This window comes from Emys orbicularis, chromosome 1 (genome assembly GCF_028017835.1).
Source record: "Emys orbicularis isolate rEmyOrb1 chromosome 1, rEmyOrb1.hap1, whole genome shotgun sequence".
NCBI classification, from domain to species: domain Eukaryota; kingdom Metazoa; phylum Chordata; order Testudines; family Emydidae; genus Emys; species Emys orbicularis.
In genome coordinates this window covers 9,123,394-9,141,735 of record NC_088683.1, presented here as the reverse complement: position 1 = coordinate 9,141,735, position 18,342 = coordinate 9,123,394, and the positions used below count along the sequence as shown (strand labels likewise).

General features: G+C 48.0%; 1 protein-coding gene across 2 annotated transcripts; it reads right to left on the bottom strand.

Moving 5' to 3' along the window:
• Positions 1-3,580: 3,580 nt before the first annotated feature.
• Positions 3,581-11,803, bottom strand: LOC135878158 (tubulin alpha-3 chain). 2 transcript variants are annotated; one of them, XM_065403753.1, is made up of 4 exons: positions 11,795-11,803; positions 8,585-8,828; positions 6,111-6,259; positions 3,581-4,558 (listed from the first exon to the last, which is right to left on the bottom strand). In XM_065403753.1, exons 1-4 carry the CDS (start codon positions 11,801-11,803, stop codon positions 3,581-3,583), a joined length of 1,380 nt encoding a protein of 459 aa, XP_065259825.1. The 2 variants fall into 2 exon arrangements, with proteins under 2 accessions (XP_065259825.1, XP_065259818.1); XM_065403746.1 differs by lacking the exon at positions 11,795-11,803 and adding an exon at positions 9,692-9,712.
• Between the last annotated feature and the right edge of the window lie 6,539 nt (positions 11,804-18,342).

Here is an 18,342-nt window from a genome sequence, read left to right as displayed (position 1 = left end):
TTTAGAAATCAACCCTTGGCTCTATGCAGACAAGCCCTGAGCTACAAGTAATTGTTTCTAGTATTTATTAAACATCTATGTTTTTGTGTGTTATTGTTTTGTAGTGGGGGTGTTTTATCATTGGTTAAAATGTAAAATCAGAATTCCTACTTTTTAGCTAGTTCCATAGGAAGCTGGACTAGGAAACATTTATAAAAGCAGGTTTTCCCAAGTCTTCCCTTACCTATTGTTACCCCTTTTGGTCCAATTAGCTAGCCAAAAATTCAGGTTGTTCCAATTAGGAAGAAAAATTGCTGGAGTGAGGTCCCTTTAATGCAATCCTGTTTCTTTACAAGAAACGAAGAAAGTCTTGTTTCCCTGAACACAGGAGGAGGTTTCTTTGCTTACAGCCTCAAGCCTATTTTAGGCAGGACCTCACCATGCTTGTCTAGCCAGTGCATTCGGCTTCTGTTTCTGCTTCCCCCCTCCCCCTTTATTGAATCAAATACCCAGCAAAGCCCCTATCATTCACATTCCCAAGTGCCCTTGAGTACGCTTTGTTTTGGGCAGTGACATGGGCCTGTGCTTTAATTTGGAAACTGCTGTTTCATAAAGGAACTTAAATGTTTCTACCCATCAGCGAAGGGTAGAATTTCACCCACCTGCTTCAGCCAGGTTTAACCTAACCTACAACCCTATTCTGTAGTAATTACCTTCAAGTTGGAGTGTCTTTACAAGTTTTTTTTTTTAAACTTTCAGCCTCCATTACTTAAAATTTCTAATACATACCAGGCCCCACTCCCAGGCTCTGGGCCTACAGGTCTTTCCTGACCTGTCTGTTTTATTTTATAGGCTGGAAAAGGCTCCCAACCTGACCTCCTCTCAGAGAAGTACAACGCTGGAATTTGAGTATGTGATTCACACCATCTATGTCTAATACCCCAGAGGGAACATACTAGCAGCTACAGGATACTGGAGGAGTTGATCCAGTAACATACAGTCTAGTCCATAGCAGATGCTATTTCTCCCTTTCTCTCATCCATCAAGGCCTTTCGTTACCATCCTTTTTCAGAACGGAAAGGATCGCAGCTCAGTGACATTGTAAGTGCTTGGCCCCCAGCCCCCCCTCCACCTCTTACACGGGCAGGTGCTATTAGCAGAGTCATGGGACCAGCTAGTGGACATAACTGAAACCTCAAAATCCTGATTTAGCAACCCTGCCAGCTGTCCTCGCTGCTTTCACCATGTTCTCTTCACCACACATGCCCTTAAGGGCTGGTTTGTTCCTTTCTCAAGCTAAATATATTAATTAATTCCACAGTCCCAGCTGAAGCCTCTTTTGGCTATGCAGCGAGAGCAGCAATAAGACAGCTCAGTAAGACAGCTCTACTGTGCTCACCACAAGCATTAAAAAAAAGCTTTCCAGACATTTGAAGTCCTTTGCTCTTAGATCAAAGCTTATCATGCCAATTTGCCTTTCTAGAGAGAATCTTGTGGAGTGTTTCACTCGCGTGTGGAGGATGACAAGGAGCAATGGAATCATTGCTAACGGCATTTGGGGCTTTATAATAGGGGCATTGCCAGCAGATGGAGGGCTGTGATCATTCCCCTTTATTTGACATTGGTGAGGCCTCATCTGGAGTACTGTGTCCAGTTTTGGGCCCCACACTACAAGAAGGATGTGGAAAAATTGGAAAGAGTCCAGCGGACAGCAACAAAAGTGATTAGGGGGCTGGAGCACATGACTTATGAGGAGAGGCTGAGGGAACTGGGATTGTTTAGTCTGCAGAAGAGAAGAATGAGGGGGGATTTGATAGCAGCTTTCAACTACCTGAAAGGGGTTCCAAAGAGGATGGATCTAGACTGTTCAGTGGTAGCAGATGACAGAACAAGGAGTAATGGTCTCAAGTTGCAGTGGGGGAGGTTTAGGTTGGATATTAGGAAAAACTTTTTCACTAGAAGGGTGGTGAAGCAGTGGAATGGGTTACCTAGGGAGGTGGTGGAATCTCCTTCCTTAGAGGTTTTAAAGGTCAGGCTTGACAAAGCCCTGGCTAGGATGATTTAGTTGGGGATTGGTCCTGCTTTGAGCAGGGGGTTGGACTAGATGACCTCCTGAGGTCCCTTCCAACCCTGATATTCTATGATTTGAGGACTAGTATTTCAAAGGCCAGTGTATTGCTCTGGCACCCCAGGGTTCAATACAGTAATTTGGCTACTTCCTGGCCTTAAAGTCTATGAGGGACCATGATCATCCTTTGCAACAGGTAGGAGGTCAGGCTGAGCCACTGAACCTCACCCACCCCTCTAATAGGCCTATAACCTCTGGCTGAGTTACTGAAGTCCCTGAATCAGGTTTTAAAGACTTCAAGTTGCAGAGATGCCACCATTTCCTCTAGTTCAAACCAGCAAGGGGCCCATGTCCCCATACTGCAAAGGAAGGCATCCCTCCCTTGCCAATCTGACCTGGGAGAAAATTCCTTTCCAACCCAAAATATGGCGATCAGTTAGAACCTGAGCACGCGGGTGAGGCTCACCCACCAGACAGCTGGGAAAGAATTTTCCTGTAGTAAATGGCCTTATTAGGCTACTTCTTCCATGGCCTCAACCAGAGGTGACAACTCCGTTGATGCTCCAGGGCTGGAGCACCCATGGGGAAAAGAAAAAAAAAAAAAAAAATTTAGCAGATGCTTAGCACCAACCAGCAGCCAAGTTCCCCCCCCTCCCCACAGCACCTCCCGCACACCGCTGGCCTGGCTGAGCGACACCTCACCGCAGTGTGCAGGAGGTACTGGGAGGGGTGTGTGCTTGAGGGAAGGGGTAAGCACTCCCCGCGTAGAGAGGAAGTTGGCACCTACGGCCTCAACTCTTGCTAAGAAGTTCACCCTTCTGTCCAATAAATTGCAGACTAGGAATTTCAGGGCCAGATCAGCTTTCAGAGAAGAGGGCAGCCTCCTGCTAGGGACAGTTTGCAGCGGAAATAATTTCTGCAACATATAGCGAATGAGGGATGAGCACATTGTAGATGTAGGAGTGGGGAGTCTAGGTAGCTAAGCCTCATTACAAAGCTAGTCCTGAAACATGGATTTTGGCATTTACTTGTGGATTAGTGCAAAGTCACACATTTAAGACAACCTTAGGAAGTCAATACAGCAGAGAAGTTAAAGCCAAATAATTTTTATTGAAATACACAAGACTTACATAGTCTAATGTCAACACACGGTTTTGAATAAAAGGTGCTTTAGCAGTAAAAGAGGCAGAGGAATCTTCATGTTTCGTGCAGGAGAGAGTGTTGCAAGCTTTAGGGTCCCTTGGTTCATACATTAGTATCCTTTGCTCCTAAAAAAATCTGCACCAAGCATTAAGCTGGTGCCTTATCAGATTTCATTTCAGAGACCTAGCAATGAAGCTTGATAGTTTCAGCAAGTATGCGCTCATGCTACAGAGAGAGTTGGCCACATTCAATTATGCAGGCATAAGAGGGCATAAAATATCTCAATTGGTAACCTTGATATTAAGGGAGAATCCTGTGAGAGATGCTGCCTGAGCACTGTCACAACTTTAGCCTGATTAACTAGAGTTGGTACTGAATTTGAGGTTTGAGTTAATACTCATCTTCATCTGCCTCATCCCCATCGGCAGAGTCCCTGCCAACTTCCTCATAGTCCTTCTCGAGAGCAGCCATGTCCTCCCTGGCTTCGGAGAACTCCCCCTCCTCCATCCCCTCCCCCACATACCAATGCACAAAGGCCCGTTTCGCGTACATCAGGTCAAACTTGTGATCCAGACGGGCCCAGGCTTCTGCAATAGCCGTGGTGTTGCTCAGCATGCAGACGGCCCGCTGCACTTTAGCCAGGTCTCCCCCCGGCACCACAGTGGGGGGCTGGTAATTGATGCCCACCTTAAACCCAGTGGGACACCAGTCCACAAACTGGATGGACCTCCTGGTTTTGATAGCTGCTATAGCTGCATTCACATCCTTGGGCACCACATCCCCCCGGTACAGCAGGCAGCAAGCCATGTATTTGCCTCGGCGAGGGTCACATTTCACCATCTGGTTGGAGAACTCAAAGCAAGAGTTGGTGATTTCAGGCACTGAGAGCTGCTCGTGATAGGCTTTCTCTGCCGAAATTATGGGCGCATAGGTAGTGAGGGGGAAATGTATGCGGGGATAGGGCACCAAATTAGTTTGGAATTCTATCAGATCAACATTTAATGCACCATTAAATCTCAGAGAAGCAGTGACAGATGACACTATCTGTCCTATCAGCCTGTTCAAGTTGGTATAAGTGGGACGCTCAATATCAAGGTTCCGGTTGCAGATGTCATAAATGGCCTCATTGTCCACCATGAAAGAACAGTCCGAGTGCTCCAGCGTGGTGTGGGTGGTCAGGATGGAATTGTAGGGTTCCACCACCGCAGTGGAGACCTGTGGGGCAGGGTACACCGAGAACTCCAGCTTGGACTTCTTGCTGTACTCTACTGACAGGCGCTCCATCAAGAGGGACGTGAATCCAGAGCCTGTGCCTCCTCCGAAGCTGTGGAAGACCAGGAACCCTTGAAGGCCACTGCACTGGTCAGCCTGCAAGAGAAACAATATTTGTTAATTTCCTCGACTCAATGATTTTATACTATTTAATCCAGGAACCAGCGCAGCAAGCAGGTGCCTGGGGCGGCCAACGAAGAGGGGCGGCACGTCCGGCTCTTCGGCGGCGGGTCCCTCAGTCCCTCTCGGAGGGAAGGACCTGCCGCCGAAGAATGAAGCGGTGCGGTGGAGCTGCCGCCGAAGTGCCACCGATTGCGGCTCCCCCCCCCACTGCTTGGGAAAATCTCATTGCTGATTAACAGCTGACAGCAGGATTAATCAAAAATTCCGATAGTGAGTTTCTGTGCAAGAATAAAGTTCCAGTAATTCTCCTTTTCCTAGAATCATAAAAGTGTAGAACGGGAAGGGACCTCAATGGGTCACCTAGTCCAATCCCCGGCCTTAGTAATAGTAACTAACAGTTTAAGAGGAATGTTAGTCAGCTTTAATTTGGGCCTTTAAGTTACCCCTTGGATGTTTCCATAGGAGATCATTAATTAGTTTGGGTGTTAAGGGATGGCACAATGACAGAATACTTGGAGCTATTAGAGATACTATTGCACGGACATCTAAACCCTTCAGGCAACGTATCACACTCCAACATCCACAGAGCACTTGTGCCAAGTGGAAGTTATTGGCTAGTTCTAGGACAACTACCACCAGACAGAGAACTAACAGTTGGGGATTGGTCCTGCTTTGAGCAGGGGCTGGACTAGATGACCTCCTGAGGTCCCTTCCAACCCTGATATTCTAGGACCTCAGTGTTTCATGATCACTGAAATGCAAGTTGCTTTTTGACAGCTTGGAGTCTGAAGTCATTTATGATCTGGACACTGGTCTATTTGGAACTGGATGGAGAACCACTAGCTAATTTTATATAGGCCACCCCAGTGATTCAAGAGTTACAAGACTATACCAGGGTTCAAAAAGGAACTAGATAAATTCATGGAGAATAGGTCCAATCAATGGCTATTAGCCAAGATGGGCAGGGATGCAAAACTATGCTCTGAAGTGACAGGGGACGGATCACTTGATGACTGCCTGTTCTGTTCATACCCTCTGAAGCACCTGGCATTGGCAACTGTCGGAAGACAGGATACTGGGCTAGATGGACCATTGGTCTGACCCAATATGGCCATTCCTACGTTCTTATGTACTTTTGTAATCTACTCATCAAGGCTGGGATTTGACACATTGATAGACTGCAAGGCCCTGAGCTATTTAGGTCCCACATGATAGTCACTAAGTACAGAGGTATCACCCCTCTATTACAAGACCCCCAAATCTCATTAAGTAACAGCTCCTGAGCTAAGACTTTAAGGGTTCTTTTGAAGCAATGAATTTATTTGTACTTGGCTTGCAGTGCCCATCACAAACATTGGGTTAGGACGTCGGAATGCCCTGTTAGCCTCTTGTAACAATCTGCTTTGAAGTGGGTACTGCCCTTCTCATAACCCCACTTCTCCCAACCCCTCCAGACCCAAAGATTAATTAGGGAGGTGCTTTAAGACACTGTTTTAGAAGAAAGAGTAAGTATTTGTCTACTTGCCATTTTACGGACTCTACCCAATACTGTATCAATGATTTCCTTCCCAATGGTGTAGTGGCCCCGGGCGTAGTTGTTGGCGGCATCCTCTTTGCCACTAATGAGCTGCTCAGGATGGAAGAGTGCACGGTAGTTCCCAATTCGGATCTCATCTGCAGGAAGTTGGATTATTGGTTAAACAGCAGACAGTTAACAGACTGGGGATGTTAGAAGCGTGTGACTGAATACCATTGCTAGCAAAGCCCTCAAGAGTCTGTGAGGGACAAGCTTCAAGGAGGTCCAGCATGAAGTGGAGACACCAGTGTATTGAAGATACGGTATTAATTTTCAGAGGAGGGGCCTGGGATTGGGGAGCTAGGACTGAAGAAAAGAGCTATCTAGATCGATACCCACAAGTTTGCCCCGGTAATGCACATCAGAACCTGACATCAAGGTGGAAGTCAAAGTCCTGTTCTGATTAGGGTTACAGTACATTTTAGGATGCTGGCTGGGTTTCCCCATGTTCTGTCTGTGGGATTATAGCTGCCATATGAAACTTGTGTATTTGTCTTGTTTACTTGCACCTCTGAATTTCTAGTAGTATTTTCTCTAGGGGTGGCATTACATGCTGTAGATTCATAGATTAAGGCCAGAAGGAACCATTGTGATCATCTAGTCTTACCTACTGTATAACACAGACCACAGGACTTCCCCAAAATAATTCCTAGAGCAGATCTTCTAGAGAAACTTCCAGTTCCCTGACTGTTAAAAATTCAGCACGTTACACAGACTACTCTGCTTCTTCCCCCTGCCATAGGAGATTTGTTCTTTATTTAGTTATTTTCCCCTTAATCTACAGGGAGTCACCCAGACCCGAAGACAAGATTTCTGGCAACAAATCTCTGAAATCCTCAGGAATCAAAGGCAGCAGTGAAGAGGTCTCCTGGGTTAAACACCACAAACACTTTACAGTGAACATTTATGAAGAGGTTTCCAATGTAAAAGAGACTGTGGTGATCTACTCAGAGAAATACTCTTCACTACTTCAGATTGTTGAAGAGTGTGATGCTTGTTTTCCACAGGAACCAGGTAAACTGGTTTACACAGACTTCATGGGGATGCTTTAGTACAGGGGTCGGCAACCTTTCAGAAGTGGTGTGCAGAGTCTTCATTTATTCACTCTAATTCAAGGTTTCGCGTGCCGGTAATACATTTTTAACATTTTTAGAAGGTCTCTTTCTATAAATCTATACTATATAACTAAACTATTGTATGTAAAGTAAACAAGGTTTTCAAAATGTTTAAGAAGCGTCATTTAAAGTTAAATTAAGATGCTGATCTTACGCCACCAGCCTGCTCAGCTCGCTGCCAGCCTGGGGTTCTGTTCACCTAGGCTAGCAGAGGGCTGATCAGGGCCTGCGGCCAGGACCGCAGACCTGGGGGGCGGAGGGGGGGGGGGGGTGTTTCAGAGATCAGGGCAGAAGGCTGGTGTGTGTTGGGGTATGGGGGTGCAGGGCAGAGGGCTGGGGTGCTCCCAGCCCCCTGCCCTGAGCGGCTCATGGCAGGGGTCTGGAAGGGATATGCCCTGTTCCACCCCCTTCCCCCAGGCTCTGTCCCTACCTCTCTCTGCGTCCTCTACGGAGCTGTGGGCACGCTGCCGCTCTTCCCCCTCCCCCTTGCTAGGGCCATCAGCTGATTGGCACAGGGAAGGAGAGGAGAAGGGGGGGCAGGAAAGCACCGCTGGGGGAAGAAGAGGGGGAGGGGGGGGAAGCTTGGCTGCCGCAGAACCAAGCTTCTGCTGCCTGCCCCTGCAGGGGAGAGCGGTGGGGCTGAGTGGGGCTGGGGGCCGGGACCGCGGCAGGTAGCTGCGTGCCACTCAAAATCAGCTCGCGTGCTGTGTTTGGCACGCGTGCCATAGGTTGCCGACCCCTGCTTTAGTAGCTGGTATCAAACAAGCTTGCTGGGCCAGATCCTCAGTGGGTGTAAGTCAGCAACAGGGGGGAGGGATAGCTCAGTGGTTTGAGCATTGGCCTGCTAAACCCAGGGTTGTGAGTTCAATCCTTGAGGGGGCCATTTAGGGATCTGGGGCAAAAATCTGTCTGGGGATTGGTGCTGCTTTGAGCAGGGGATTGGACTAGATCTCCTAAGGTCCCTTCCAACCCTGATATTCTATAGGGCCACTGAAGTTAATGGAGCTAGGCCAGTTTCACTAGCTGAGCTTCTAGCCCTCATAAGAAAGCAAAGTCCAAAGTTAAATGCCACACACACCCTAGTGTAGTAGGAGTAACCTGTTTGCCATGTAGAGTCCTGTTTGGAATTAGTGACACATAAAATACAACACTTCATGATTGGACAGTGTTACCAGGGTTAAACCCACGGAGGTGGCAAGTTAGAGGATGCAATCAGGGACATTAGCCATTAGACCCTCCCACCAAGAGACCGGAAAGGAAGCTAAAGAATGTTCTGCTGCATATTTAGGGGCCTGTCCCATTACTTACCAATGACCGTGGGTTCCAGGTCAATGAACACGGCCCTGGGCACGTGCTTTCCTGATGCAGTCTCACAGAAGAAGGTCTCAAAAGAAGAATCCACTTGTTCAGTCTCTGGCTCTATCGGTTTAGCTGCCTTGTTGCTGGGAATGGTCCCATCCGGCTGGATTCCATGTTCTAGACAATACAGCTCCCAACAGGCATTGCCCATCTGGACCCCAGCCTGGCCAATATGGATAGAAAGACACTCCCTCTGGAATTAGGGACAAGTCTCGTTACTGCTTCAGGTTATGGAGATATCACACATTGTGGCTACTAGATGTTCGCCTTGGCAGTTGTATTTTGCTCTTTCAAGCTATTTCCTACATGCAGGCATTTAGCCCAACAGCAGGTCTTGGTCTACACTTAGATTTCTGGGACAGAACCTCTAGTTTTCAGGTAATACACAAAGAGATTAGACCATCTATAACAGAGTCCTGTATGTGACAATACCCTTGATGCAGGGTTTTCCAGTCTGGGGGCAGGTGGGGAGACACAGGGAGCAAAGAATAAGAGCTGTGGACCGATCCAACCCAGCACTGCAAATGGGCACCTGCAGTTTTGATTTATGCAGTAGGTGACTCCTTGTAAACCACTGGCCTTCTATCCCCCCCGCCCCCCTTGCACAGCCTCCACTGGAGCATAATGTACTGCACAGGGCTGCAAGCTCAGCTTTCTGGCCCAAGCGTGTCTCAGCTCCAGCAGGTTCTCGGCTCCTCACATAAGGCTCTGCATCCAGAAGCCACTCGTAGACTAAATAATTCACCCTCCCTCCAGAGCTCCAAGCAGCATGTAGCTGGTGAGAGGGAATTGAGAAGCCACATGAGTATTAAAAAAAGTAGAAAGCAAGAGATGAGAGGTTGAAAGAACCAGGGAGAGAAGATGGACCAAAAAATTAACAACTGTAACCTATGGGGTTGCCAAGCGTCTGGTTTTAGACTGGAACGCCCAGGCGAAAAGGGACCCTGGTGGCTCCGCTCAGCGCTCCTGACTGGGCCATTAGAAGTCTGGTCGGCAGCACAGCAAGGCTAAGGCAGGCTCCCTGCCTGCCATGGCTCCCGGAAGCAGCAGCATGACCCTCCTCCGGCTTCTAGGCATAGGGGCAGCCAGGGGCACTTACCGCAAGCAGCTCCCAGAAGCAGCGGCGTGTCCTCCCTCCGGCTCCTACACATAGGCGCGACCAGGCGGCTCTGCGCACTGTCCCGTCCACAGGCGCTGCCCCCACTGGCTGCAATTCCTGGCCAATGGGAGCTGGCACGTGGGGTGGGGGGCAGCATGCAGAGCCGCTGGGTCGCACCTACGTGTAGGGAGCTGGAGGGAGGACATGCCGCCACTTCTGGGAGCTGCTTGAGGCAAGTGCCACCTAGAGCCAGCACCCTGACCCCCTCCTGCACCCCAACCCCCTGCCCTCCAAATAGGGTGACTAGACAGCAAGTGTGGGGAAAAAAAAAAAATCAGGACGGGGGGGTGGGGGGGGTAATAGGAGCCTATATAAGAAAGATCCAAAAATCAGGACTGTCCCTATAAAAATCAGGACATCTGGTCACCCTACCGCCAAACCCCTCAGTGCCACCCAGAGCACCCTCCTGCACCCCAAACCCCCCAGCCCCATCCCTGAGCCCACAGCTGGAGCCCTCCCCCTGAGCACCAAACCCCTGCCCCCACCCTGATTTCCCCTCCTGTGCTCCAAACCCCTCATTTCTGGCCACACCTCCAGAACCTGCACCCCCAGCCCAGAGCCCCTCCCACACCCCAACCCCCTGAGCCAGCCTGGTGAAAATGAGCAAGTGACAGAGGGATGGGGGGGATGGAGTGAGTGGGGGTGGGGCCTTGGAGAAGGGGCCAGGGGTGTTGGGTTTTGTGCCAGTAGAAAGTTGGCAACCCTAGTAACCTAGCCCAGCGTAAGGGAACATAGTGGCTGTCCATCCACTGGGCCTCCACAAGGACATCTGCACTAGGAAGATTTTGGCAGCCCTGGCTTTAAAGGGTTAATCTGAAAGATGTTTGGCTTCTAGCAACAGTGTCATGGCTTTAGGGTATGAGCAGCCAATAAGATTGTCCTGATTTCATGTTTGGTTTGTGTCTTACTGAAGAGCCTTGATTGTTATACACATTTCCCTCTATAAGCATTACTTCAGTTTCCACGGATCTAGAGACAGATGCAATGGAGGGGCAAGGGACTATTTAATATAAATAAAACAGAGCTTCAGCAACTGGAATAGCTATAGCAATAACCTAGAATTAAAGGTACTTCTTTAAATGCATGTTAAGTACTCAAGCAATTATAGTCAGCGAGATGCCATGAGGCTACATAGCTTTGAGATCTCAGGAGCTAACTCGGACTCAGCACCCCAGGTGAGGGATGAAGGACTACAAATTTGCCCAAGTCACATGATGTGAAATCCAGATGCCAACTGGCTGGATTGCTCTCATGGGATTGGAAGATCTCCCACTAGCTTCTCATCATATATTTGATAGAGACAGAATTTTAGTCCAGGCTTGATTTCTCATCACCCCTAAACTGTGGGGGAAGCTCAAACCCAAGGCCTTATGGTGGGTCCCATCTCTAGTGGGCATGGCCACTCCTGATTCTATCTGGCTGATATTTGAAGTTCTCCATCTCACAGGGCTGGTATTCGTACTATTTGGGAAACGTGTTACTCAGCTCACCCATCCCCACCATTTAGATAGTTGCAATAGTTCTTAGCAAAATGTGGCTAAGGTCACGACCGTGGCCATTTTTTCCAGCTTTAGCAGAGACAGCTGTTTGGATCACTGACCTATTCTAGTCCAGAAGGGACAGCACCTGCTCCCAACATAGCATGGTTATTGGGATTTTTAAAATGAGTGCTTGGCAAATGGAAAAACCCTTGCGGGACAGCAGGAAATGCAAGTTGAAATAACAGTTTGCTTGGGGATGCAGTTAAGAGGTACCAGATCAACTGTATTTGCATCCTGCACCAAGATAAGCTGTATTTTACAGCATCAGGCTACAAACAGATGAAACATTGTTGCCCAGATGATTTTTGCATTTAAATTGTCATGAAAGTGTTAAATTTTTGTACCAGGCAAGTCCCTAGAACAGCACTTTGAAGTCTGACTTTACTGTCTGCAAAAAAAAAAGTTATTTTGAAAACTCCTTTTCGTCACATTTTACAAGATTATAACATCACATTCAACAGTCAGCATTCCGCAAACCTTTTTTTTAGAGCAATATACTTAGAATAATACAAGTCACCTTATTGTAAGCTTTCTGGGTAGTTATGTAGATTGCATGCATTTGTAAAGCTTGTATATTAAAGCATTTGAGTGTCAAAGTGTAGGCTTTTTAGAGTCAAGATTACATTAGAAATGCTAAGGGACAGTTGTAACTTTACTCATTTAACAGACAAACCCTTGGGATTACAGTAGACAAAGGGAACATGGCAGCTCATAAGGAAAAAATTATCCTCTGCAAAATCCATTAGTTTCATACATTGTTACTGTTGCTGAAGTGTTAATTTCAAGGGGAAAGACCACAAATATACTGTACTTTAAAAACTTTAGCCTGCCAGAAAACATTTGTGCCTCTATATAGACCAGTTGCAGATAAAAAGAAAAACTCAACTCCTATTAAAAGTTAAACACTTAACAACTCTACAGGCACCAGCTGAAATCTTAGAGAGAAAAACCAGAGTGAGGGGGCCACTTAGAGTAATCCAAGGACTAGCTTTTACCTTATAAGGAGCAAACTGTTGGTTCAATAAACTACAAAGCAAGCAACAATTAAATGAACTAGCTGCTTTGAATTAACATCCACAGAGGAAGGACTAGGTGTATAGATCAGTAGCTTTTAAGAACCCCGTACATTAGCACTAATACAAATAATAATGCATGCCTTACCATGATGGCTTTGTAAGCTTCCTAAGATTTAAGCAACCCAGCTGCCTCTGCCTCTCTTCCTGGAACTTTATATCCCAGTAAGAACTGACTCCACCTGAATGAAAAGAAGCACTCTGCTCATTTAAAGGGGCAGAGACCCCCTTTTTGGGCTGGCCTGAAACACAATCCCTTAGGGGCCGGATTCTGTGCTGACTTGCGCTTGGAGCAATCCCATTGATTTGAATAGGGTTGGGTGGGAGGTAGTTTGGCCCCCAGTGTTTTTCAAAGGGGGATTTGATTGAAAAGTAATTAAATAAATAAATAAAACACGAGGGTTTTCTTCTAGCTGAAGGGAAGCTTGTGGCTGTGTCATAAGGATAAACTAAGCACTCCCAAGCCGCAGGCTGGCACACGAGCGTGCCCAGTTCTTATTATTTAACAGTTATCCACATCTTGATTAGTAACAAAGCTGTCAACGCTATCTTGTGTCCTGCCTACTGTCACGTTATTGACTTGAACTGGGACCATATAGAACATGGTTGCAACCAAAGTCCTGTAGTGGCACCAAATCTTGTATAAAGGGGGTCAAATGAGGTGTCTAAGACAAGGTTATGGTTTGCTGGTTATGATTATGCTGTCTTTATGTGTGTATCATTTTGTAGTTGGAGTTATGAATGTTGGCTCTGTACTGTCTGTATGGCAAACTTATGCTATGCTTCTGGGTGACATCCCAGACAAGTTGGTGTTAGCTCTGCCTAGCCTGCTTGATGACCCATTAAGGACCATCAGCTATACAATGGACCCATTGAGAGAAGGCAGATACGCCCTGTAACTCAGCAAAGTATGCAGGAACGTGCCCATGTGACTCCAGACTCCATTTTGCTGTAATTTTCCACAGTGAGAACAAAGAGGTGTTCTTACACCTGGAAAAGACTATAAAAGGCTGATGCCTCATCTCCATCTTGTCTTCAATCCTGCTTCTTACCTCTGGAGGGACTTTGCTACAAACTGAAGCTCTGAACAAAGGACTGACTGACCCATCCCAGCTGTGGATGTACTCCAGAGACTTGATTTGAACCTGCAGTTTATTCTATCACTGCTACAAGCCTGAACCAAGACTTTGCCATTACTGTATGTAATTGATTCCATTTAACCAATTCTAGCTCTCATCTCTGTCTTTTTCCTTTTTTGAATAAACCTTTAGATTTTAGATTCTAAAGGATTGGCAACAGCGTGATTTGTGGGTAAGATCTGATCTGTATATTGACCTGGGTCTGGGGCTTGGTCCGTGGGGATCAGGAGAACCTTTTTTTCTTTTACTGGGGTATTGGTTTTCATAACCATTCATCCCCATAACGAGTGGCACTGGTGGTGATACTGGGAAACTGGAGTGTCTAAGGGAATGGCATGTGTGACTTGTGGTTAGCCAGTGGGGTGAGACCAAAGTCTTCTTTGTCTGGCTGGTTTGGTTTGCCTTAGAGGTGGGAAAACCCCAGCCTTGGGCTGTAACTGCCCTGTTTTAAGCAATTGGTCCTGAATTGATACTCTCAGTTGGGTCCTGCCAGAACCAGCATCGTTACACCTACTCTATGAGCATACTCCTGCAAGTCAATCTGTGCCAAGGACCCCACTGCCATCCGTGGGATTCCCACCTGGGCATTGGAGTCTGCCCGTGAGGAGTGACTTACAAGGTCAGGCCTATGTCTGTCTTATTCTGCTCCCCTTTGTGACAGCTGGTGAAATCCAGCCCTGCGTAGAGCGTTCGCACCGGCTTTGTGCGTCACCGGCGGCCCCCATCCTGCAAACATTGAACTCTGACATCCATGGAGCTGCTCCCATTAGAGTGATGCACGAGCACAAGTGTTCGCAGGTCTGGAGTTGAGCCCCCCAAATAGGAATAAAGTGGTGCCTATAGCTTAGGCAGGTCCTTGGCACAGGAGTAAATTTCATCTGTCAGTAACTCCTCGCTCTGTGAACAGTTTCCTTGACTTCAATGGGCTTGTTTGCACTGTCTGTCTAGCTAAGGCACTGATCTGGCCCCCATTACAATGGTATCTGAGCATCTGACAGGCTTTCATGTGCTAATCCTGCAAACACCTTGTGAGGGAGGATGGGCCTATTACCCCCATTTTAAAGATGGGGAAACTGAGGCACACAAAGACCAAGTGACTTGCCCAAGGTCACACAGGAAGCCTGTAGCAGAGGAGGAAATGTGAACCCAGGAATCCTATATCCGAGACTAGTAGCCTAACCATTGGACTGTCCCCTTAGAACTAGCCTCAAACCTTCAAACCAGTTTTAGAACTGGTGGCATAGAACAGGTGTAAACAGCCTGAAGTGTTTTTAATGAACCAGTAGCAAGACCAGTTAGTAATACCAGAGGGCCCCCTCATGTGTCCGCCCCTTTGTAACCAGTTTAGTATAAGCAGTTCAGGCTGTCTAGGTCTGGTCCCGGGCTCAGACTCTGGCTTGAGCCTAAACCCCCCTCCGTTTACACACAAATCTCTCAGACTCAGACCTATGGGTCTTAGGACCCTGCGGGGGAGGAGAGTCTGAGCACGAGTCAAGCCAAGACCCAGGATTCGAGCCCTATTGCTTTGCAATGTAGATGCAGGCCCCCTCCCCCAACTCGAGTCCCGGAAGTCCACCAAAAGTATCCCACAATCCCATGTGGTCCATAGCTGACAAAATCATTTGTACCAAATTTGACTGGGGTTTGAAATTTTGCCCAGAAATATGGCAGGGGCGGAGTGCAGAGTGGGGGAAGGAGGATGGCTGGGGAGTTCTCTGTGTTTTCTTGCAGCCATAGCTGGCTACGTCATGGGGAAGCTAACACAGCAGCCTGCCGATTCCCTCATGAATTCTGACCCAATCCTGGGTGCTGAGAGCTGCAAACTTTTCCCGTCGCAGGAATTCCAGACAGGTAATTTCACATTTCGGGGAGGGGCGTATTTTCCAGGGCCACCTCCCTAACTGACCAGCCCACTCCACTCCCAGATGTGCAGTTCAGTCACTCTTCATTTGAATACTTCAGTTGCATACACTGCAGGTTCCCCACCAACAGCGTGGAATAACATCTCTTTTTGGGGGCGGGGCCTTGGGGAAGGGGTGGCATGGAGGCGGGGCCACGGTTTGGGCACCAGTGCCCCCCACACACACACACTTTTAGGGAGCTTCTGCCACTCCTGCGTGGAGCTATTTGAGACAATAACCCTCTGTGCATTGTCCTGCTCCAGCCCCTCGACCTCTGCTAGCTTCGGTACCTCCACAGCTCACCCACTCTGCAGCAGAAGCCTGGGCCAACGTACCCACCTGGACCATTCCAAGAGGAAGCGTTTCTATGATAAGCTGCTGGGTTGAAGTTCTGGACAGGGCCATCAAGTCGGTGCAGTACCAAAGAGAGAGGACTGCCGGCGAGAGGAAAGGCCTGGAGAGAGGCAAGAGGGAAGGCTCAGGCTAGCTGCACAGTTTGAGGAAAGTGGGAGCAGGCCCTGTGCAATGGGGTGAGTGGGGAGTGTTGGGGGGCTGTAGGAAGATGGGGTGTTGGTGGGCTGTGGGGTTGGGGGCTGGGATTTTGGGGGCGAGTGGAGGATGTTGGGGGCTGGGGCCAGTCGGGCTGAGATGCCAGGGACTGCAGCGAGCGGGATGTATGTCAGGGCTGTCAGGGTAAGTGGGGGCTGGCGGAGGGTTGTGCTGTACATATGGGGTGGGAGGGGCATCTGTGTGGGGTGGGGTATGTATGAGACGGAGGTGCTTTGCTAAGCAGCCCCTATTAATAGAGCCCTGCATGGATACAAAATTTGTATCCGCATCTGATCCGTGCTCTGCAAACATGGTCTACAGACATCTGCATCCGTGGAGGTGGAGATCTGAGGATATAAAGTGGATAGCTGCAGATTTGGAGGGCTCTACCTATTCGTGTCATGCAGAGCTAGAACGAGATCACAGCAGCACCTAATTTGACCTAGTCACCCCTTTGAGGGTGACGGGGAGGGGCAGGAGGGTGTGGCTGGGGCTGGCTGAATCAAAAAATTCAGGCAAACATTGCTTCGGGTAGAATGAAACATGTTGTTCTACCTAAAATGAAGCATTTCAGTTTGATTTCAAGCACTGTTACTGTTTTTAAAATTTTCCCCCAAATAAAAGGAAATTTTCGAAATGATAAATCAAAATGTACAAATTAGTTTTGTTTTGCTTTTTTTCAAAATGAACAATTTGCCCCAAATTGACACAAATTCGTGAAATGTTTCGGCGTCGCTGACTCTGCATTTTTCACCCCCAAAATAGTTTGGGTTGAAAAATTTTGCCCAGCTCAACAGGTGACGCAAGAAAGTTCTACAAGCCGAACAAAGTTCTTCCAGGGAGGATTCCACGTCTCCGGGGCCACCATCCCACTTTATGTACATTTTGCCGTATCCGTTCTTCTGGCCTTAGTTTGTACCTCAAGAGCCGTTCCTGGGCAGAGACCTGTTACCAGGGTGATGCTGACCTACCGCGGTACAGCACCATGTACATTTAAGGTGGGATAGGAAAGATAATTCTTTTGAGAACATGATTGGAGAAAAATGGAGGTGAAGTCAAGATTGGCAGGCCATGGTGGCGCCTTTCCTTTGGTGGCAGGACCACAACTGGGATGTAACAGACACACCGTGCTGGCAAGCATGGGCGGCGGGTAGGGAAGGCTGGGGGAGGCTGTGCCTCCCCAAACAGCCAGGCGTGGCCCCACCCACACTCTGCCCCCAGGGGCCCACTTCAGTGGTGCTGCTGGGCTCCAGGAGCTGGGGCCACACCGCCTGCCTTCCTGTAGCTGGGGAGACTGCAGCAGCGCCGCCACACGCTCTCCCTCTCGGCGCTCCGGGGCTGGGGGGTGCTGCTGGCACTAGCCAGCCTAGGGCGGGGGCCACGGTGAGAGTGCTCTGGGTTCCAGGGGGACTCCAATGTGGAAACTACAGAACCCGAACCACCAAAAAAGAAAATCAACCTTCTGCTGAGTTCTGCTGACTCAGATGATTAAAATGAACATGCATCGGTCCGCTCTGCTTTGGATCGTTATCGAGCAGAACCCGTCATCAGCAAGGAGACGTCTTCTGGAATGGTGGTTGAAGCATGAAGGGACATATGAATCTTTAGCGCATCTGGCACATAAATATCTTGCGATGCCGGCTACAACAGTGCCATGCAAAAGCCTGTTCTCACTTTCAGGTGACATGGTAAACAAGACGTGGGCAGCATTATCTCCTGCAAATTGTAACCAAACTTGTTTGTCTGAGCGATTGGCTGAAGTAGGACTGAGCGGACTTGTAGTTTCTAAAGTTTTACATTGTTTTATTTTTGAATGCAGTTATTTTTATACATAAGTCTACATTTGTAAGTTCAACTTTCATTATAAAGAGATGGCACTACAGTACTTGTATTAGGTTGTAATAAAAAATAAATATAAAATGAGCACTGTACACTTTGTAGTCTGTGTTCTAATTGACATCAATATATTTGAAAATGTAGAAAACATCCAAAAATATTTAAATAAGTGGTATTCTGTTATTGTTCAACAGCGCGATTAATGGCAATTAATTTTTGTAATCGCTTGACAGCCCTAGTTTTGACACACGCTGGTGCAATTCCATTCACTTCCCTGAAGTTGAGTCCAGCTACGGCGGGACTGAATTTGCTCCTTGCTTTCGAAGGTGGTGGCTTTCAGGATTCTACTTCAACTGGGCTACTCCCTTGTGTAAAGTTACGTGTGGGTGCGAGTCAGTGGAGATGTCTGTGTCCCCAGGGGTCCACCCACATGGATCCAGTTACAGGATTGGAGCCTTTGTCATTGACCAAATGGACTATATTAGAAACAGCATCCTAAATGTGCAAGG

What these genes read in the sequence shown, in the direction of transcription:
- LOC135878158 (XM_065403746.1), bottom strand. Translation starts at nt 9,712, where the DNA reads ATGCCTAGAAGCCGGAGGAGG. An exon ending in TGCCTAGAAGCCGGAGGAGG is followed by an intron (nt 8,829 to 9,691) that starts GTCATGCTGCTG and finishes CCCTAATTCCAG; the next exon opens with AGGGAGTGTCTTTCTATCCA. An exon ending in TGGGTAGAGTCCGTAAAATG is followed by an intron (nt 4,559 to 6,110) that starts GCAAGTAGACAA and finishes TTTCTCTTGCAG; the next exon opens with GCTGACCAGTGCAGTGGCCT.